The 17,140-nt window shown below is 54.1% G+C and overlaps 1 protein-coding gene across 2 annotated transcripts; it reads left to right on the forward strand.

Annotated features, from left to right (window-relative positions):
• Positions 1-783: 783 nt before the first annotated feature.
• LOC104015540 (uncharacterized) lies at positions 784-13,310 on the forward strand. 2 transcript variants are annotated; one of them, XM_087733782.1, is made up of 3 exons: positions 784-872; positions 2,095-2,840; positions 13,007-13,310. In XM_087733782.1, exons 2-3 carry the CDS (start codon positions 2,450-2,452, stop codon positions 13,180-13,182), a joined length of 567 nt encoding a protein of 188 aa, XP_087589908.1. In that variant the 5' UTR covers positions 784-872; positions 2,095-2,449; the 3' UTR covers positions 13,183-13,310. The 2 variants fall into 2 exon arrangements, with proteins under 2 accessions (XP_087589908.1, XP_009466586.1); XM_009468311.2 differs by lacking the exon at positions 784-872 and having other exon boundaries at positions 1,728-2,840.
• The last annotated feature ends 3,830 nt before the right edge of the window (positions 13,311-17,140 follow it).

Below are 17,140 nucleotides of genomic sequence, written 5' to 3' on the forward strand. Positions count from 1 at the left end.
TTGCCACATTTTCACTCTTGGAAAGATAAAATCTAGCGTGGTAGGACTCAGAGTCTGAGAGAAGAGCCATTTGCCCTTAGCTCCTGACTCCTGCCCCGGTCCCCAAAGCATCTGTGCAGCTTCATGCTCCAGAGGCAGAGAAGCAGCTACGACCCCAGGCATCATGACACCGGGGCAGGGGTACATCAGTACATGTCCCATTGCAGGACATGTCTCTGTGCAGCTGCCCATCACCTACCAGACATGTTTCTATAACCAGTCACAGCTCTGTTGCACTTGTGAAAAGAAGTTTTAAGAGGCGGTAAAATGATCCTGGGGGACAGACATCACTATGACTTTGTCCATGCATACTCCAAGGGGGGCAGAAAAGCTTTTTCCTCCACATTTTCTTTGCTCCTGTGCTGTGCAATCTGTCCATCACCTACCTGAGCCCTGGTGATTTTATTGTAAGGGAGAGATGTTGCCATTTTATTCTATACCCTTCCAACCCTCAGGCAGCTGGCAGGATTACTGCTGGCTGGCAGCACACATAAAAAAAAAGTTAATCTTTTGCTATTATTTCTCAGAAGCTCCATTTGGCTTCATTCAGGCCTAATGTGTTGATTTCCTTGCCCTCGTGACAGCTATTTCTTACATGGGGAAGCTGCACAAAAAAAAAAAAAAAAAGTAGATGTGAAAAATGGAGCTGTGATTTATTTTCACCTCCCAATATAGAAAGACAATTTCCCCCTCTCTAAGATTTCCTCTTCCTCCTCTTTAAATAAGTCCCAGTGCCTTCAAACCAAGTCAGCACCGCAGTGAAATCCCATTGCCAAGGTGGATGAGGAGATGTGTTTGTAGGGAACCTGGACCAGTTTAAACCCATCATCAAGGTGAGCAGGGACAGGCTGGCACTTAACAGTTTACACAGACAGCTAAGGGCAGATGGTGAGGGAGCTCAGCCCCAAATCCTCTGGGCTTTCTGCAAATCAGGCATCCTGCTGATGCCAAAACTTCGTTGGGCGGAGGCTGGGGGGGGGAGCGGGGCTGTGGGGAGCATTGCTCCCCTGGGATGCCAGCGGTGGGATTGATGATGTCCGCCCTCCTCCCGGCAGCGCCTGCGATTAGATTTCTCTCTGCCGGCAGCGCAGCTCCCACGCAAAGGCTGGAGCTGGGGGCTCATCCCCAAGGGGACGCCAGACCCGTCCCCAGCGCTGTCTGAGCCCGGGCTGCTGCCAGGCCACGCCGGCTGTGCCCCCGTGCACACGCGTGTACCCACACACACCCACACGCACGCGCTGGCTGCTCCCCACCTTCCCCTCCACCTCTCCAGGACGATCCAGCAGCCAGATCAAGGCACATCTTTTGGCATTGAAAGGATTAACTCCCCGGGGAGCAGCGGTGGAGGCTGAGCCTACACTCCCACCAGGCATCACCGGCTTCACAGCACGCTTGGGAGTTGTGGAGCTGACCTCTCAGCGGCTAATCCCCCTCGCTGCTGGCAGCCAGGGTGGCTGGGAAGAGCAAGCAGGGCTGTAGGGTGAAGGGATGGGAGGGGAAGAGGACGGGGAGGAGTGTACACACACACACACGCACGCATGCACGCACACCCCGCAGACGGCAGGCAGCGGCACCGGATCGGTTGCTGTTTGCAGGGAGGTCCATAAGGAGCCGAGTGCTGAATAAAACAAGCCAGAGCATCAGGCGAGTAGATCTGTCTCTTGCAAAAGTCCTTAAGGTAAGGAGACCAGGCGCTGGGCTCATTGCTGTTGCGATCGCCGTCTCTGAGTATGATTTTGTTTTTAAAGGAATCAATCAGGAGATGCTGGCAAAAGAAGTTGCTGAAAGCCAGGCTGGCACAGCCGGGAGCTGTGTGTTGCTGGCTCTGTTACACACTGGGAGCGGCTGAACTTTGTGGGTTTTGAATATACGTTTCTCCTCTGCGAACACTTTGGGCAGCGTTACGGAGAGAGTCACAGCACCGCACCGCACACCTTGCGCCTGCTGTTACCTAGACCGAGCCTGGGGGGACGGCAAAGGGGGGATTTCTGTCTCTCCAAGGACCATCACCTGTGAAAAGAAGCTGGAGAAGGGCAATTTATCTTTCTTTTCCAGATGACTGAAAATATCTACAGGATCCTGTCTTTCCAGTTTTCATCAGTGAGTAGCATCAGGGAGAAATGGCTGAGGAGCAAAAATGATATCGATCAAAATCATTCCAGCACCTACTTTTTCCCAAGGAACTTCATGCCCGTAGGGGTTTGCTGTGGGCATTTCCAGGAGTGAGGACCGACGTACCACAGAGCATCTCTACCGGATCATATAAGAATTTGCAGATGAGAAACCTACCCCAGCAAGACCTTCTCTGCCCAGTTTATGGTACGTGGTTTGGTGTGAGCACGGCAATTCTCGCCTCTTTCTCTCCCTTTTAAATCTCTTGGGCTTGGAGATCTCTTTCCTCATTGCAATTATGATTATTTGCAACATCAGTGCCATCAAAGATTGGAGCACTTTCCTCTCCCAGATCCTCCCCAGCGTTAACAAGACTCTGAACTTGGTACAGCAAGTGGAAGCCACCACCAGCTCGGTGGTAAGTGTCCTCCAGGACCCCGAACAGGACAACTACCTATCCAACAGCCAGTCCATGAACTCCAGCAACTTCACGGCTGGCCTGGACCACTTGTTCCAGTACTCGTACTCGGACAATGACCAGCTTTACAAGGAGTACAAACCCCCTCCTCGAGACGCCATTCCTCTGCCCAAGGCTGTCCTTTACCTTCTCATGGCAGCCCTGGTGGTGGTAGCAGTGGCGTACGCCATCGTCGGGCATCTCATCAAGGATCTCATTCACGACTTTATAGGTGAGTGAGGGCATCCTGCGTTGTGTGCATGTGGTCAAAAAGAGCCTGGTGCAAAGCCTGGGGATGCTGGCTGGTGTCTCTCCTTTGATTTGGGTGGGTTTTAGACCAAGCCCTGACCCTTTCATGTTTACAAGAGAGTGAGTTTATCTGATGTGCTGGGTTCTCCAAACTGAGTTTTATGTCGATCAGCTTCCCAGAGAAAATCCTTAGGTTTAGCCCCATTCCTAAAGAAATGAGGATTGCGTACGTGTGCGTGTGTGTATAAATGTGTATGTGGGTGCGTCTGTGCTGCCAAATGATTGTAAAATCCATTGGCTGGTTTCAAGTGAGCTTGGATTAGAGGTCCCTAAAATGAAAAGTTTCATGGCAACAGATACCTGAGCGCAGGATAACAACCCACTAGTGCTTTGTGAAAGAAAATCTTAACCCCTTCTCAGACACCAGTGAATCCATAAACTCCTAGGAAACACAGCTCAGCAGTCTGGCTCCCTTGTACAGCACCTAGCACAACCATCACAGCCTCGGAGGCTGCTGCAACAAATCTATAAGGTGATAGCCCAAAGAGTGCACAGTTTTATGAGAATTGGCTTCCTTGCTCTTTCATTCCATCCTATTGCTGATGAACAAGGTCCCTTGTCATTGGGGACGAGAGCACAAACACTCTGCTGGCTGTGGCCGCCATGGGCAAGCCGAAGTGCAGGCTGCTTACGGCCAGACTTCAGTGGTACTCTTACTGTTTGCCCCATAATTTGTAAGGCTGGTGGTGCCAGGGAGTGCAAATGTGCCTAATTCCTTTCTGAATCCCCAGTACTTTTGGCCCCCACGCCCCAGCAGCCAGCTTGCCGTGTTCTTTTTGGGGACAGGGCCCTGCTGCAGGGAGCTGGTGGCAGTTTTCCAGTTCAGATGGGGGGCCAGGAGGGATCCACAGAGGGATTTAAGCTCCTGGCTCCTGCAGATGTGCATACCTCCACTGAAAGCTCTGAGGAGCGATGTCCTCTGCAGGGAAGTGGGGCTGAAATCTCTTTGCACACCCCTTGCTCCAAACCTGCCCCCCCAGCCAGGGACAAAGCCCTGCAGGCTCCGTCTCTGCAGCGGGAGGGAGATCACACTCATCTGGAGCAAAATCCACATGTTGATTCACGATTCCCCTTTATTTCCCTGCTCCTGGGACACAGGAGATGATAGATACACACCGGCCAAAACTCTGACCGGTGTCTGTGGCGCGGGCAGCACCCATGCCTTGCTGATGGGAGGGCAAGCCAAGACCCTCAGGCAGGGGGTCCCGACCTGGCAGGGGCTGGCGGATCTAGGACTCAGGTATTTGGGGAGGAGGTATTTGGGACAAGAAGGGTCGAACCTCCTGGCAGGGAGCAGTGCTCAGGGTCTCACATGAGGCTCAGCCAGGAAAACGGCAGGGAGCTGCCGCTGAGGAGTCTTTCTTCACCCCAGCTGGAAGCAAACGGATACTGTCTTAAAGTGTTAAATATAACACTTAATCAGCAGCTTGCTGGGGCTGTAACGTCTCCTGGCTCTGCTGCTCATCTGATTTAGCATTGCCTTCCCAACAAAGGTAGGCAGCAGAGACAGCACCTAAAAATATACACACTCCTGCCCTGAGATGCTCAAAGGACCAGGTCAGAGCAGGTTAGAAACCCCATCAAGGCAGGAGCTGGTCCAGTTCCAGTGCCCCTGTGGAGCAGACACCCCTGCCCTGATTGCTGGGGTCCCTGATGCAGGAGAGCACGGATGTGGGTGCTCAAAACCACCCCTTGGATGAGAACTGCAAAGCAGGGCCAAAATCCACATAAATGTCATGCCCCCCCTGGGCAGGGAGAGAGGATGAAGCTGTGGTCAGAGGCACCCGTGCCCCTGCAATGCTATTTCCAGCTCAGCACCAATGCTCCCTGGTGACCTTGGGCACCTTTTGCTTTTGCCTTCGTATGGGACGGGGTCAATGGGGTGCCCCTTCCCTCACAAAGCCCTTTGCAAAGGGACTTCCACAGCCTTTTACAGCACCACGACTGTCCCAGGGCTGGACAGGCACAGGGACAGCCCTGGGGTCTGCCTGCTTTCTGCCACTTCGGAAGAAGCCCTTTCCCAGCTGAGGGCAGCGCATCCTCCCTGCCCCAGGTGGAGGTGACATCTCTCCAAGTCAGGATCTCCAGACGGAGAGGAGAAGACATTTCCCAAACTCCAGCAGCACCCCTCAGTGCTGAAGGTTGCCTCCGGCTCGTCCTGTTTAGCACTCCGGGCCCGCCTTCACACCATTTATACATTTAAAATGAGCCAGTCCTCGGAGGAGAGTGGACGAGACCGTGTTTGTTAACACTGCCAAGCAGCAGCCTTTAAAGAGAAGGTTTCATTTGAATGAGTTTGCATAAAACGGCTTCAGGGACAGGACAGAGGGACCGAGGGACAGTAAATAAGAAGCTGGTCTATTAGCTGCCTTAACACAATGCCTGGATTTATATACTCGGCAGCAGCTCCAACCTCCGCTATCAGCGTTTCTGCGCTAATCATATTTAGAAGGATACAGAGAGAGATGGAAATAAGATGCCAAAGGGCTGGAGCCTGTTTCAGGGAGATTAAAGTGTGAATAGTTAATCGCTACTTTAAACACTCACTCGGAGACATCAAGGATGATTTTGACTCCTCAGTAACAGCTTGTAGGACACGGCTGGGGGGGTCAAAGCATCACTCAGCCCCACGCACTCACAGGGACTGTGAGAAGCAGGCGCTGGGCTCAGTTCGGGATGGCGGAGAGGCTCTCGGGATGCTGCCGAGCTCTTCCTGGCGGTGCCTTCCCCCTGCAAAATCCAAACATTTGAGACACTGACACCTCTCTTACAGCTGCTTCTTAAAAATTCAATTAGAGCTTGTCCAGGTATCCCTGGGGAGAGATGAATGCTGCTGCGATGCCCGGCGGGGTAGGGAGGAGAGGAAAATGGGAGGCTGCATTGGAGGAGAGGGAAAGACGTATTGTCAGAGAGGGCGAATGTATTCTCAGAGAGTTCCCCTCCGGCCAGGGTGGGGATGCTGTCTGTCCTCATCCCCCAGGGCACCTGGATATGGATAAAAGGGCTCTGAAAGAGCCTGTGTTCAGCTCTTCCTGGAGAGACCCAGCCAAGGAAAGCCCAAAATACCTTAATTTGTCTCTGGTCCCTCCCCGCTTGCTCTGAGCTGACAAAGTCTCATGTTTGCAACTTTCCCAAAACTCATCAGGCATCTCTGCTTGGGGATGGATGCAAGCCCCCCGAGGCGGGAGGGCAGCTCCTGCATGAGCGTGGATCAGATCCGGCTACCAGTTAAGACAAATTGGGTCAAAGCATTTGGAAAGCGGCTTAACTTGGGAGTGCTGGAGAGCTGCCGGAGACGGCGCTGCGGCGAAGTGCCGGCTTAGCAAATGACAAGCCTGTCGCCAACGTATGAAGCGCCTAATTACTGCAATCCTTGGGAATCAGCCCGCCCTCCCTCCTCCGTCCCCAGCAGTTCACTGAATATCGCCCTTATTTAAACACACAAAAAAAAAGAGAAAAAAAGGGGAAAGAAAAAAAAGTTTGACTGGAAATGAAGCAGTTGGCATGGAGACTGCGGCGCGTGTGGTCCCCGAGAAAGCATCTCGCTGCCTGCACGGGAACCACACAGGAAGGGTCTGTTGGTCTGCGTGGGAGCTGATGCTTTGCGGGGAGACCTTTGCCAGTGTCTCCCAGTTCAGCCGAGGTCTCCTCTGCCTTGCTGATCTCTGGAGGAGACCTTGATGAAACTTTTCCTTCAGGAATGGGCCCGCAGCAAATACCCAGCGGGCGTAAGGCAGGGCAGGCTCACCGATGCCAGCGGGACTGTGCTGGTCAATGGCTTCAGGACTGCTCAGAACCCTAAGCCAGTCTTGAAGTGGGGTCTTTCTTTTCTTTGCCCTTTTGACCCACCAGCTGTATTTTTATTTTTCAGCCTTATCTCCACCTGCCACATTTCAGGCTTCTTTTAGGAAATCATCTCCTTGAACAAAGAAACTGTGCATGAATGTAGCATTGCTGAAAATAGCTGCTGGGTGATCCTGCAGGGACTCGGGATCTGCTTTTAATTGCTCCCACGCAAAACCGCAGGGCTCTTAGGATAATTCAGCCCATGGCAGGGATTGCAGATAGCATCTCAGGCTCATCAGAGAAAACTTAATGTCTTCTTTTCGGGTTCTGTTTTGAGGATGATTCATTTGCCTCCCAAAGTTATGGGAAAAGAAGAGACCGTGTCAGGTTCCCTCCTGTTTCCTCACCTTGGTGCTAACCCATCTCTGACACTAACCCACCACCTCAGTTTCCCTTTTGGTGCATGGGGGTACATTAGGGGTTCCTTAGCTGCTGTTTTAGGTGTGCTGATGCCTAGCAGTGGCTGCTGTAGGACAGCTTTCACCAGGTTAATTCCCACTCCCAGCTACTGTAATAACAGGGAGATGCCTGATCCCTGCATTCGCCCTGGCATCACTGTGGCTGTGGACTGCGGCTGTCAGCTGGACAAGCGGACACAGTGGTCTGGCGCTGAGAAAAGCAGGCAGAGGTGGCCCGACTCTAGGATGGCTGCTCTCACAGCCGAACCTTCAAAGCACAAAGCCCGAGCAGTGGGATGGCTCCCAGCACGCGCTGCCGGGGATCAACCAAGTCCGGCCTTGCAGATGTGCCATCCCATGGCAGCCTTTCCATTTCTGCCATGGCGTGGTCCGGCGATGGGCTGCAGCAGGTCCCTGGGGCGAGGACCGTGCCTTTCTACTCCTGTTGCAACTGCTGGTCTTCTCAAGCTGAGACCAAGCACGGCTTCTCACCCTCTGGCCGTCTTCGCTCTGCCTCCATGGTGAACACAAAGGCTGGAGGATGCAGAGAGCAACTAACCACCCCCAGCAGCATTCCTGCCTCCCACGCACCACCCCTGAGCCATCACCTCTCAGATACCTGCTCTCTGGAGCAGCAACACTACCCTATGGATGGGATCAGGATCAAATGCAGTCTTGGTCCAGGGTTATACTGGTGCAGAGAAGTTATTTTTAAGAGAATATCGTGATGAATTGAATGCCTTTCCTGTGTCACCCCTTTCCCTACCAGACCCTTCATGCCGCTGACAGCTCTGCAGAGGGACAGTGTCCTTACCCATCCATTGGCAAAGCAGTGTGCTCGTGCTGCTCAGGGTGCAGGACAGTTTTGATTCACCCAGCATGGCTGACCTAAGAAATTTCTGCATAACAGGGGAGGAAGAACAGGCTCTGACAGCAAGTTAATTTAGAAAGATGTGAATGTGGGGGAAAAGGGGGACTTCTTGCTAACAAATTACACCTGCCAGAGGCAGAAAGATTTAATCCAGCAGAACAAACCTGGGAGATATTTGCTGATTTTGCTAATGAATAAACAGAGTCTGTCCTGCAAATGAGACAGATACAGTGTGCTGCTAGTGTCCAGCTGTGACTGCTGCATCATGTCAAACACGAGGGATACCCTTGAACTTGTGTCCATCGGGAATGCTTTGGCTAGAGCTGGTCCTGCCTTGCTGCAGAGTACGAGGCGATCACTGGGCTGGGACCTGTTTCAGACAAAGAGGTCTTCTGCTCCTGCTGCTGGGAAAAGGGCTTTTTTAGCAGCTGTTTTCACACCCAGCTCCATTTAAAGCAAATAAAACTAGAGCACGAGTTTGATTGTTCATCTAACATGTTTCCCCTTCCGTTGCTTGTTTCTATCTCTGCGGGGAGTGTGAATGTCTCACTCACTGGGCTGCATTTAGATTTCAGCCCTTTCTCCCACCTCCCTCTGCTCTTCTGTCAGGGACATCTCATGTCCAGTGGCTGAAGTGCCTCGTGGACATCCCATGCTGTCACCAAGGAATACAGGGGACCTGGCCACCCCACTGGGATGAGACTGGGCATAGAGCATCCCTGTGCCCCTGTGCACACAGGCAGCAGGAGGCTGCTCCCTGCTGCCTGCACTGTAAGGGGTTTCCGAGTGAGGACCGTCCCTCATGCTGCTGGTATGAGGAGGGGTAAAACACACTGTGAAATCTGGGCAGCCCTGAACAGTGTTTTTCTGCCCCCAAAAAACACAGCACATCCCAAGGGTCCTGCTTCCAGGAATGCTGTTGGAGACTCAGGCAGAGCCAGGGAGGTGCAGGGGCACTTTGTGCCATGTCACTCTGCTGTTCAGGGAGAAATGCTATTCTGCAGCTTCTGACTGACCCAGGCTACTCTATCTCCTTTCCCCAGCTGCTTTGGATCAATTGCTCTGTATCGATCTCACCCCACCTCAGCACTTTCCATCACGCCTTTCACCCTGCAAGACCTCAGCAGGCACGCTGAGCCTCGGCAGCGCCCAGCAAGCAGGGAGAGGTGTCTCTGGGTTAGATGCAGCTCCCCCAGCCTGGCCGACAATGTCACTTTGTCCCCATCTTTTATCTGAGGCATTCATACATGCCCATATGCATGCCCTGATTTTGCAGCTCATGTTACGAGCTCCTTCCAGGGGCTGGGTAGGGGCAAGCAATGCCTTTTCTTACCTCCAAAGTGTGACCATACTGGGTCCGGGGATGCCACTGCCCTGGAGCACACTGTGAGACCCCTGCTCGCCCCAGCTGTGCCCCTGGATGTCCCAGGTCCATTGGGTGCCCTGGGTCAGCCTGACTTCCCTTGCCTTCTGGGTGGAGCCTGTGTGAATCCAAATGTGGACTTTGCTCCAAAAGAGGGTTTCATTTTCCTCTCAGTGGCAATTGTGTCTATTTTCTGTTGCTCATGCAGACCCTCTGCCAGATATAAGGGATGGAGGGAGAAATACTTGTCATGATGCTAAGGGCTTCAGCTACCTTCAGCCAGTGACCACCATCCCTTGGCTCCCGGCCCCTCACCACTTTCCATTACCTGATTACACCCCGCTGCAGGGTTCATTATCCGAGGTTTCTAACACATGCTTGTGCATGATGTGAGGTTGTGCATCCCATCCCCTGCAAAGGTCCTTCTGCAGCAGAACAAAGTTTAAGCACATCAGGACTAAAGATGTGCAGGTCCCCCCTCTCCTCCCCCTCGTCCCTCCCCAGACAACCCATGGGGGACCCTGGGAGACCCCAGTTTCTCACCTGCAGGCTGAGAGGAGCCGGAGGGAGAAGCTGGGGAGGAGCATTCACAGCTGGGACAGAGCCGGCCAGCGGTGGCTGGCACGGAAGACGGGGGTGCTGACATTTTTATGGTTGTTTCTCCAGGGTCCTGCTGGCAGGAGATCCTCCACCGGCTCCACAGGGCCTCGCTCCCTTCTTCCGCACATGGCAACACGCTGAAGTTACAGGCCATAAATGGCCACAAATAACGTGTAATTGTGTAATTACTTCACTCCTTACTTACACAGTCAAATCATAAAGGCATCGCAGTAAATACCCTCTAATGACAGCCTAATTACATCTTCCTGCAGATTACCGGGTAATTAGATCCAGCAGGCTCCAGAAATAATTCCCAGGGAAGCAGCAGTTCGGATTAGCATGTACAATCCAGCCCGCACTTAGCCGGGAATTAGACTGCGGCAGCTTCACGCAAGCCGCCTTCCCCACGCACCCCGGCCAGCCACATCCCCTTTGGTGACGATGCACCATGACCCTTTTCCCATGGAAATGGCTTTTTCTGAGCCCCCTGGCACTCTCCCAAAACACCTATCCTCTGCGTTTCTGCCTTTACCACTGTGCCACAGTGCCGTGTCTGGCTCTTGCTTCTTCGGCTGCCTGCAAATGTCCCCAAGGGTTCATCATTTGGCCACCAAATGCCACTTCCCCTTGCTCACAGGCATGCAAAGCTGTGGTCCTTGCTTCCCATTGCATGCAACAACCCTCACCCGATGGCTCCTGGGATATGTGGGGACCTGTCACCTCTTTTTTTTTATAGGTTATTCCCCTTCTTCCCTGCCGGACCAGCCCCTGCTCCCACTGGAGTTTTACAGCTGACGTCAAGGAAAGCAAGCCGAGACCTTTAATAGTATTTGTAGGAGGCAATCTTGTTATTGCCTTCCGGATCCTCCTCATGCCAAGCGGCTCTGCAGGGGCTGGTGTGAGCCTGGGAGGTTTTGGGGGCAGGAGAGGGGGTCTGGCCAGCGTGGACCCAGCCCAGGCTGCGGGGTCAGGCCAGGAAGCAGCCGGTGGAGTGTTTGGCTTTGGTCTAAATCCAGTAAATCCAAGCAAAATGGAGGCTATAAAGGAAAAAAAAAAAAGACCTAAATGAGCCTCCTGAGCTTGGCTGATTTTCTTAGGGACGGGTTGTGATGGGGAGCCCAGGCTCTGGTGGGAGCTGTGGACCATGCAAGTGAAAGCTAAATGCCCCAGTTGGGACTCAGGGCAGACCCAGGGCTCCCCAAAAGCCTTTGGACCATGTCTTTGCTGAGCTCCCCAATCACTCTTGCAGCACTGCAGTAGTTGTGGGGACTGTGGTGGTTCTCCACCTGCCCTTCCCATCGCACAAACAGCAGACCCCACTGGCACAGTGATGGACATGAACAAAAAAGGAAAAACAAGACAAAACAGTCATTCTCTGGACATGCTGCCTGCACCCAGCGTGGTGGGAGCTCTCTCCTCCTTGGACCCTGTCCCCACGTCCAACCAGCCCACGCCAGGCAGCGGGGCACAACCCTCTCTGCTCCCTGCCCAGCCCCCGTGGCAGGGTGGACACCCACCCTGGCTCCACAGCAGAAGCGTCACCCAAAAGCCATGCCCCGCACCCTTGGGGATGGCGTGGCCAAATGGCTTCAGGGTGGAGAAGAAAGTCAAATATTGCATTTCAAAAATGACAAAACTTTTGGCTTTTCTTCAAAAAAGAAGGAAAAGCTTCGGGGCTTTCCAAAAAAACCCCAAATTCAACCTATGGTACACACACTGAGAACAGGGATATCTACAGGTCTTTCCCATCTCTCCTCCTCACCACTGGTGTCCCAAGAAATTAGATCTTCCTCTCTCTTCACACCTGGGATCCCACCCTGGCATTTGCCATCATTCAGCCTTGGTTTTGTTGCAAGACTTTTTTCCGCAGCCCGTGAAAAGGGCAACCTCTCGCTGTGGTTGCATTTCTCTGTCCCTGCTCTGCCAGGCAGCCTGCCTCTTCCAGCGAAGAGCTGCAACTGAAATCCTCTGTGGGGACAGAAAAGACTCTGAAATATCCTATGCTACAAAGAAAAGAAACATTATTTCTCAAGAGGGATCCGGTGGCGAATAAGCAGAGTCCCTCAGAAACAACTAAACCCGGCTTGTCCTTTTGTCTGCCTCCTGATAGCTGTCTCCACTTTATTTTGGGAGCAGGGTTGAAGCTGGTGCTCTGCTGCCCACCACCGCCGGGTCCTGCCCAGCCCCAGGGCCTCCTCTCCCTCTCTCCTGGGCTTCCCCAGCTCTGGTTTTCTTATTGCTGGTGCCTCCCCATCATGGCTGGGCATGGCCTCTCGCCACGCCAACAGCCAAAGTCAAATCCCAGAAAAAACAGATATTTGGGAAGTGGCAGCACCTGCCTCCACTGAGCCACAGCCCCTCATGCTGCAGGGGACATCTCGGTCCCACCAGCATCCAGCAGCGACCACTGTATTTTGGAGGGGGATTGGTCACCCCCAGGGTTGTGAGAGTGACTGGATCAGCTCAGAGCCACGTCCTGGTGCTCCAGTGGCCTGCCAGAAGCGCAGCCCCAGAGCAGCCCATGGAGGGTTTGAAGCTCTGTTGTGGCTGTGATACATTCCCATGGCGGATAAGCCGTGTCCCCAGCCATGCCTCCAGCCCCATTTGGATGTCACACAGTTATTTAATTGTCCCTTCTGTTTCTGACAGCAAAAACACGCTGTAGGAAATCCATTGCTTTCCCATGCCAGCGAGCCCAGATGCACACTTCACTTCGGAGGCACTTCATTTTCATTTTTGGGATTGGCAGGGTGATTTCATTTGCCTAAACCAGGAGGGCTTCGAGAAACCAGCAGCCTGAAAACCAGCCCAGAGCTGGGAAGAGCAAAGACCCCAGTACCAGGGGCTTCGAGGGGGCCAGAGGGGCAGAGGTGGGCAAGGGACCCTCCTGGGGGTGAACACCCAGAGCAAGGGGTTGGATGCATCAGGGGGCAGCGATTTCCCAGACAGCTTTGACTCTGGGAACAGCCGGAGGTAACCAGGGGTTTGTTTTGTGTTTTTCCCTCCTCCAGACTGGATCTTCGGCCCCAGCCCGGATGACAACAGCAACAAGAGCGACGTCAACTGCATCAGCAACAGCGTCAATGAGATGAGCGAGATGCCTGAGGTGCCGCGACGCCGCGACCGCCAGCCCCAGGACGTGGTCATTGCCATCGGCGAGACCTGCCACCTGCCGCAGCAGACATGACCGGCACGGTGGCCGGGCCAGGCGGGATGGAGCAGAGGGATGGAGTGGTGGGATGGCACAGCGGGACGGTGCAGCAGCCACATTGCAGTACCGGGCAGCAAGAGGAGGGGATGGGCAGAGCCTGCACCATGGAGCAAAGCCCTCCTCGCCCCAGTTTTGCCAGCTTCTAAGGACCTTGCTGGGGTGGGCAACATTGCTCCTTCTCCTGGGCTTGTCAGTCCTGGCCTGATGTCTGCCCATGGGTTCATGACCTCTCTTTCTTCCCTGTGAATAGCAAAAAAAACCCAAATGCAAAATACACCCACCAAACAAATCTCGCAAGAGAAAAGAGCCAGAGAGGAGCTGGGCAGTCCTTTGGCATGTGGCTCTCCTGAGTATGGGGTGGTGAAAAGGGTGAAGGAGACAAGGAGGCTGAGTGAGAAATGGGGGTGTCTGTGTTTCTGGGGACAGCCTCAGGATGCAGCAGGGAGCTGGGGCTGTGAAAGGCATTGAAAGATCAGCAGGGGCCAAATCCAGCCCAGTATATCAATGACCTGCCTGGGCCATCACTCCTCCCCTTAGTTTTGCAGCTCCGGCTCACAGCCTGTTTCACTGGGTGCATCCTGCAGCTGTGGGGCAGAGGGATAACAGTCCCAGGACCAGCCCAGGGCCACCTCCCCAAGGACCCTTCCTCCCCTGTGCCCAGGGCCAGGCCAGGGCCACCACCTCCCTGCCACCAACAGCTCGGGTTGAGCCCAGCATCCCCTGAACAGGAGCAGTCCTGTCGGGACCTGGCAAACCCCTGTTCTCTGAGGAAAGTGGCTGGAGGGGAGGGCAGGGACTCCAGTTCTTCATGGGGGAAAATAGCCCCTATATGGCTGCACCCCTCAGACTCATCCCAGCGTGGCCAAGCCCCTCGTCACCCCCAAACTGGCTGCCACCATGAGGGGTGCCGGCTCTGTGCTGGGGTCAGCCACATGTGCATGCACTGATGGAGCAGGGAGACCTTCCTTGTCTCCCTGGGTGCCTTCCTCTTCCCTGCCAGGGCACTGCCACCCAAAACTGCCCTTCTCTCTTCCTGACACTTCTCTCTGCCCAAGGGCATCCTTTGCTTTTGCTAACTCCAGGCAGATTCCCGCTCCTGCCCTTTTTAAGGGGCTGAGGGGAAGGCAGCAGCAGCCAAGGTGGGGAGTGAGCTCCCAAACCGAGTGGGAAAAGGAGCATCCTGATGGTTTCATTGGTATTTTAAGGCCAGCTCTTGGGCAAGCGTGGGGTTTAAAACCAGGATCTATCATTTCTGTATACAGCAGAGCGGAACCAAGGAACAAGCTTGGTCCTAGTGCCTTTTCCTTATGAAGATCCTTTTGAACTCCACATCTTCCCTGAACTTAAAAAAAAGGCTATACTGATGGGCCAGAGACCCAATCCCGAGAAAACGCAAGTGGCCAGGACTTCTGCCTCTGCATTCAGGGAAATGAGCCCTGCCTTTCCCAGCCTGAGGAACGCAGTGCACTCCTAAATAGCAGGGGCCAGGGCATCATTTTCCCCTTCTGAAAGCAGTTAGGGAAAATGGATGTGGTTTCAACCTCCTGCTCTGATGGCTTTTAGTGAGAGCCATTACTAGTGGTCCCACGCTGGGGCTTTGTCAGCTTTGCAGCAAGCAATGGCAGTAGCAGTACCACAAGCCTCCCCCCAGTAATCAACCATTTCGAATCAGATGCGTCATCGCCGCCACCATCATTTTTTCTCCCATTTTTTTGGCCCTCGGTTTGTAATGTGGCTGCTCTGGCAGCTGCCAGCCAGCTCCTGTGCTGGGGCTGTGAAGGGGAGCTAGGCAGCGATGCCATGGCAGCGCGGCGGGGGATGCTGAGGGGTGATCCCAGGTCTGTCAGCCCCTGGCAGCAAGGCTGCAGCGCTGGAACTGGCTGTGGGCTGGGGAAACTGGAAAGGTGCAGATTCTTGGGGGATGGGAGATAGTATGGGTTGGGGGGGTGTAGTAAAGATAAGGGCTGGCGACCGGAAGATCACGTGCTGTACGGAAAGAGTTAAGGGTCGACCCTCCCTTGTCTCCGCCCCTTATAACATGACACACCTACTGCTGGGGGTATAAAGCCCGGGTCGGCTGGAGATCTGGTGGGATAACCTTCATGTGTAGTGTTTGCTACACAGTGGTGACCCCGACGTGATCAGGCAACAGCGATGGAGCTCGCGGAACTCATAAAGGTACTAAAGTCGGTAACGACAAGGGTGCTCAAGCGGGGGTTTGCGGCAAGGCGGCGCCGACCTGCTGCACGTGGTGTGCTGATGGGGCAGGAATCTCCTGGGAACGAAAAGCCAACAAGTTTAGTTTCGGAGGGGACACAGGCTGGCTGGGAAGGAGTGGCCTGTGGGACACAGACGGAACCGTTGTTACTGGGGGCTGAGCCAACGGAGGAAGGGGAGGTGCAGGGAGACTATGGTGCAGCGGGAACAAAGGAGTCGGGAAAGGTGTTCCCGATACAAGTGGGGAGTTTAGAGCGGCCGCCCACGGAACCTTCGGCACCTCCTGCACCGGCGGATCTGCTACTTCCTCAATACCCCTGGGGCGAGTTGCAACAATGTGTGGAAAGGGAGCTGACTGATAGGTTGCTGGATTGGGTCCCGGGGGCTGATGTGGGATCCCAGCGGTATCGTGAACTACGTGAAGGAAGATGGCGGGAAGGAGAAAAAGAAGGCAAAACACCTGAGGACGCCCCATTGTATCCCAGTGATCGACGAGTGCTGGACACACAGAGAGCGGAGCGCAGGACATCGAGGGGGGTGGTAGGGCCCCCCCGGCACTGTCAGTGATACCTGAGCCACCAGAGGGAACCCCTATCCCTAGGGCAATGGGAAATCAAAGTGGTATTCCCTCACAGTGGAGGGAGCCTGTACACGATTACCCCATGAGCTCTGATAGCAGTGAGGGCGAAGGGGGTGACGAGGGATCCTCGATTGTTGCTCATCCGCCCCCGCTTCCGAGACGGACTAACGAGGTTTCAAGGGAACTCGAGGCATTGATCAGCCGATTGAGAGGGGTGGTGGCAAATGCGGAAAGTCTTATGCCAGGGGGAATGCCGAAAGAGAGGGCAAACGGGACAGATTGGCAGATGATTGCAAAAAATTGTGTCTTGGAAGGAGTGCGATTCCAGGCCCCTCCGATTCAAGCATTTCCTATCCGAGCAGCCCCAGGTGGAGGATATGAGTGGCAACCGTTAGATGCAAAGTTGGTGAAAGAATTGGTCACAACGGTGAAAAGTCATGGATTAAATTCCCCAGAGACCCAAGTCCTATTAGACTGTGTTTTTGCAACGCCGCTTGCACCTTTTGATATCATTCAGTTGATGCGGGCCGTATTGACCCCCTCGATGATGGTATTGTTTAGGGAGGAGTGGAGGAATCGGTGCACCCAAGTTGTTATTGAGGCGCAACAGGCCAACCATCCCATGGCAGGAGTGACTTTAGAGCAGCTGATGGGTGAAGGGCAGTTCGCAACTCCTCAGGCACAGGCTCAGCGAATGCGGGGGCGCGATTTTGCTGCATCTTCGAAAGCTGCCCAGGAAGCAATACGCATCATCGCAGCTCTTGATAAAAGGGAGCCTCCATGGGTCCAAATACGGCAATCGTTAAGTGAGCCCTTCACAAAGTTTTTAGACCGGCTGCAAGCGGCGCTCCAGGTTGCTCGACTTCCTGAGCAGGCTAAGGAGGCAATATTGCTTGATTGTGCACGTACGCAAGCAAACCCACAAACTGCAGTGTTGCTAAGACAGTTACCCATAGGGACCACGCTTTCACAGATGATTCGTTATGTGCTGGAACAGGAGCAGGCGCAAAGTATGCAACCGGTAGTGGCCGCAGTCCATGCGGCCTGCCGCGGCGCACGACTTATGTGCCATAGGTGTGGGGGGCAAGGACACATGGCGCGACAATGCCCTTCAAAAATAAACACCCCCGGAACAGG

The sequence above is a fragment of the Nipponia nippon genome, unplaced genomic scaffold (genome assembly GCF_047370975.1).
Source record: "Nipponia nippon isolate SJK-2023a ecotype South Korea unplaced genomic scaffold, ASM4737097v1 scaffold_5, whole genome shotgun sequence".
Lineage (NCBI taxonomy): Eukaryota > Metazoa > Chordata > Aves > Pelecaniformes > Threskiornithidae > Nipponia > Nipponia nippon.

Excerpts from the sequence above, each read along its gene's own strand:
- LOC104015540 (XM_087733782.1), top strand. The coding sequence starts at position 2,450 with ATGATTATTTGCAACATCAGTGCCATCAAAGATTGGAGCACTTTCCTC. Across the intron at positions 2,841-13,006 it reads TCTCATTCACGACTTTATAG|ACTGGATCTTCGGCCCCAGC; the intron begins GTGAGTGAGGGC and ends TCCCTCCTCCAG.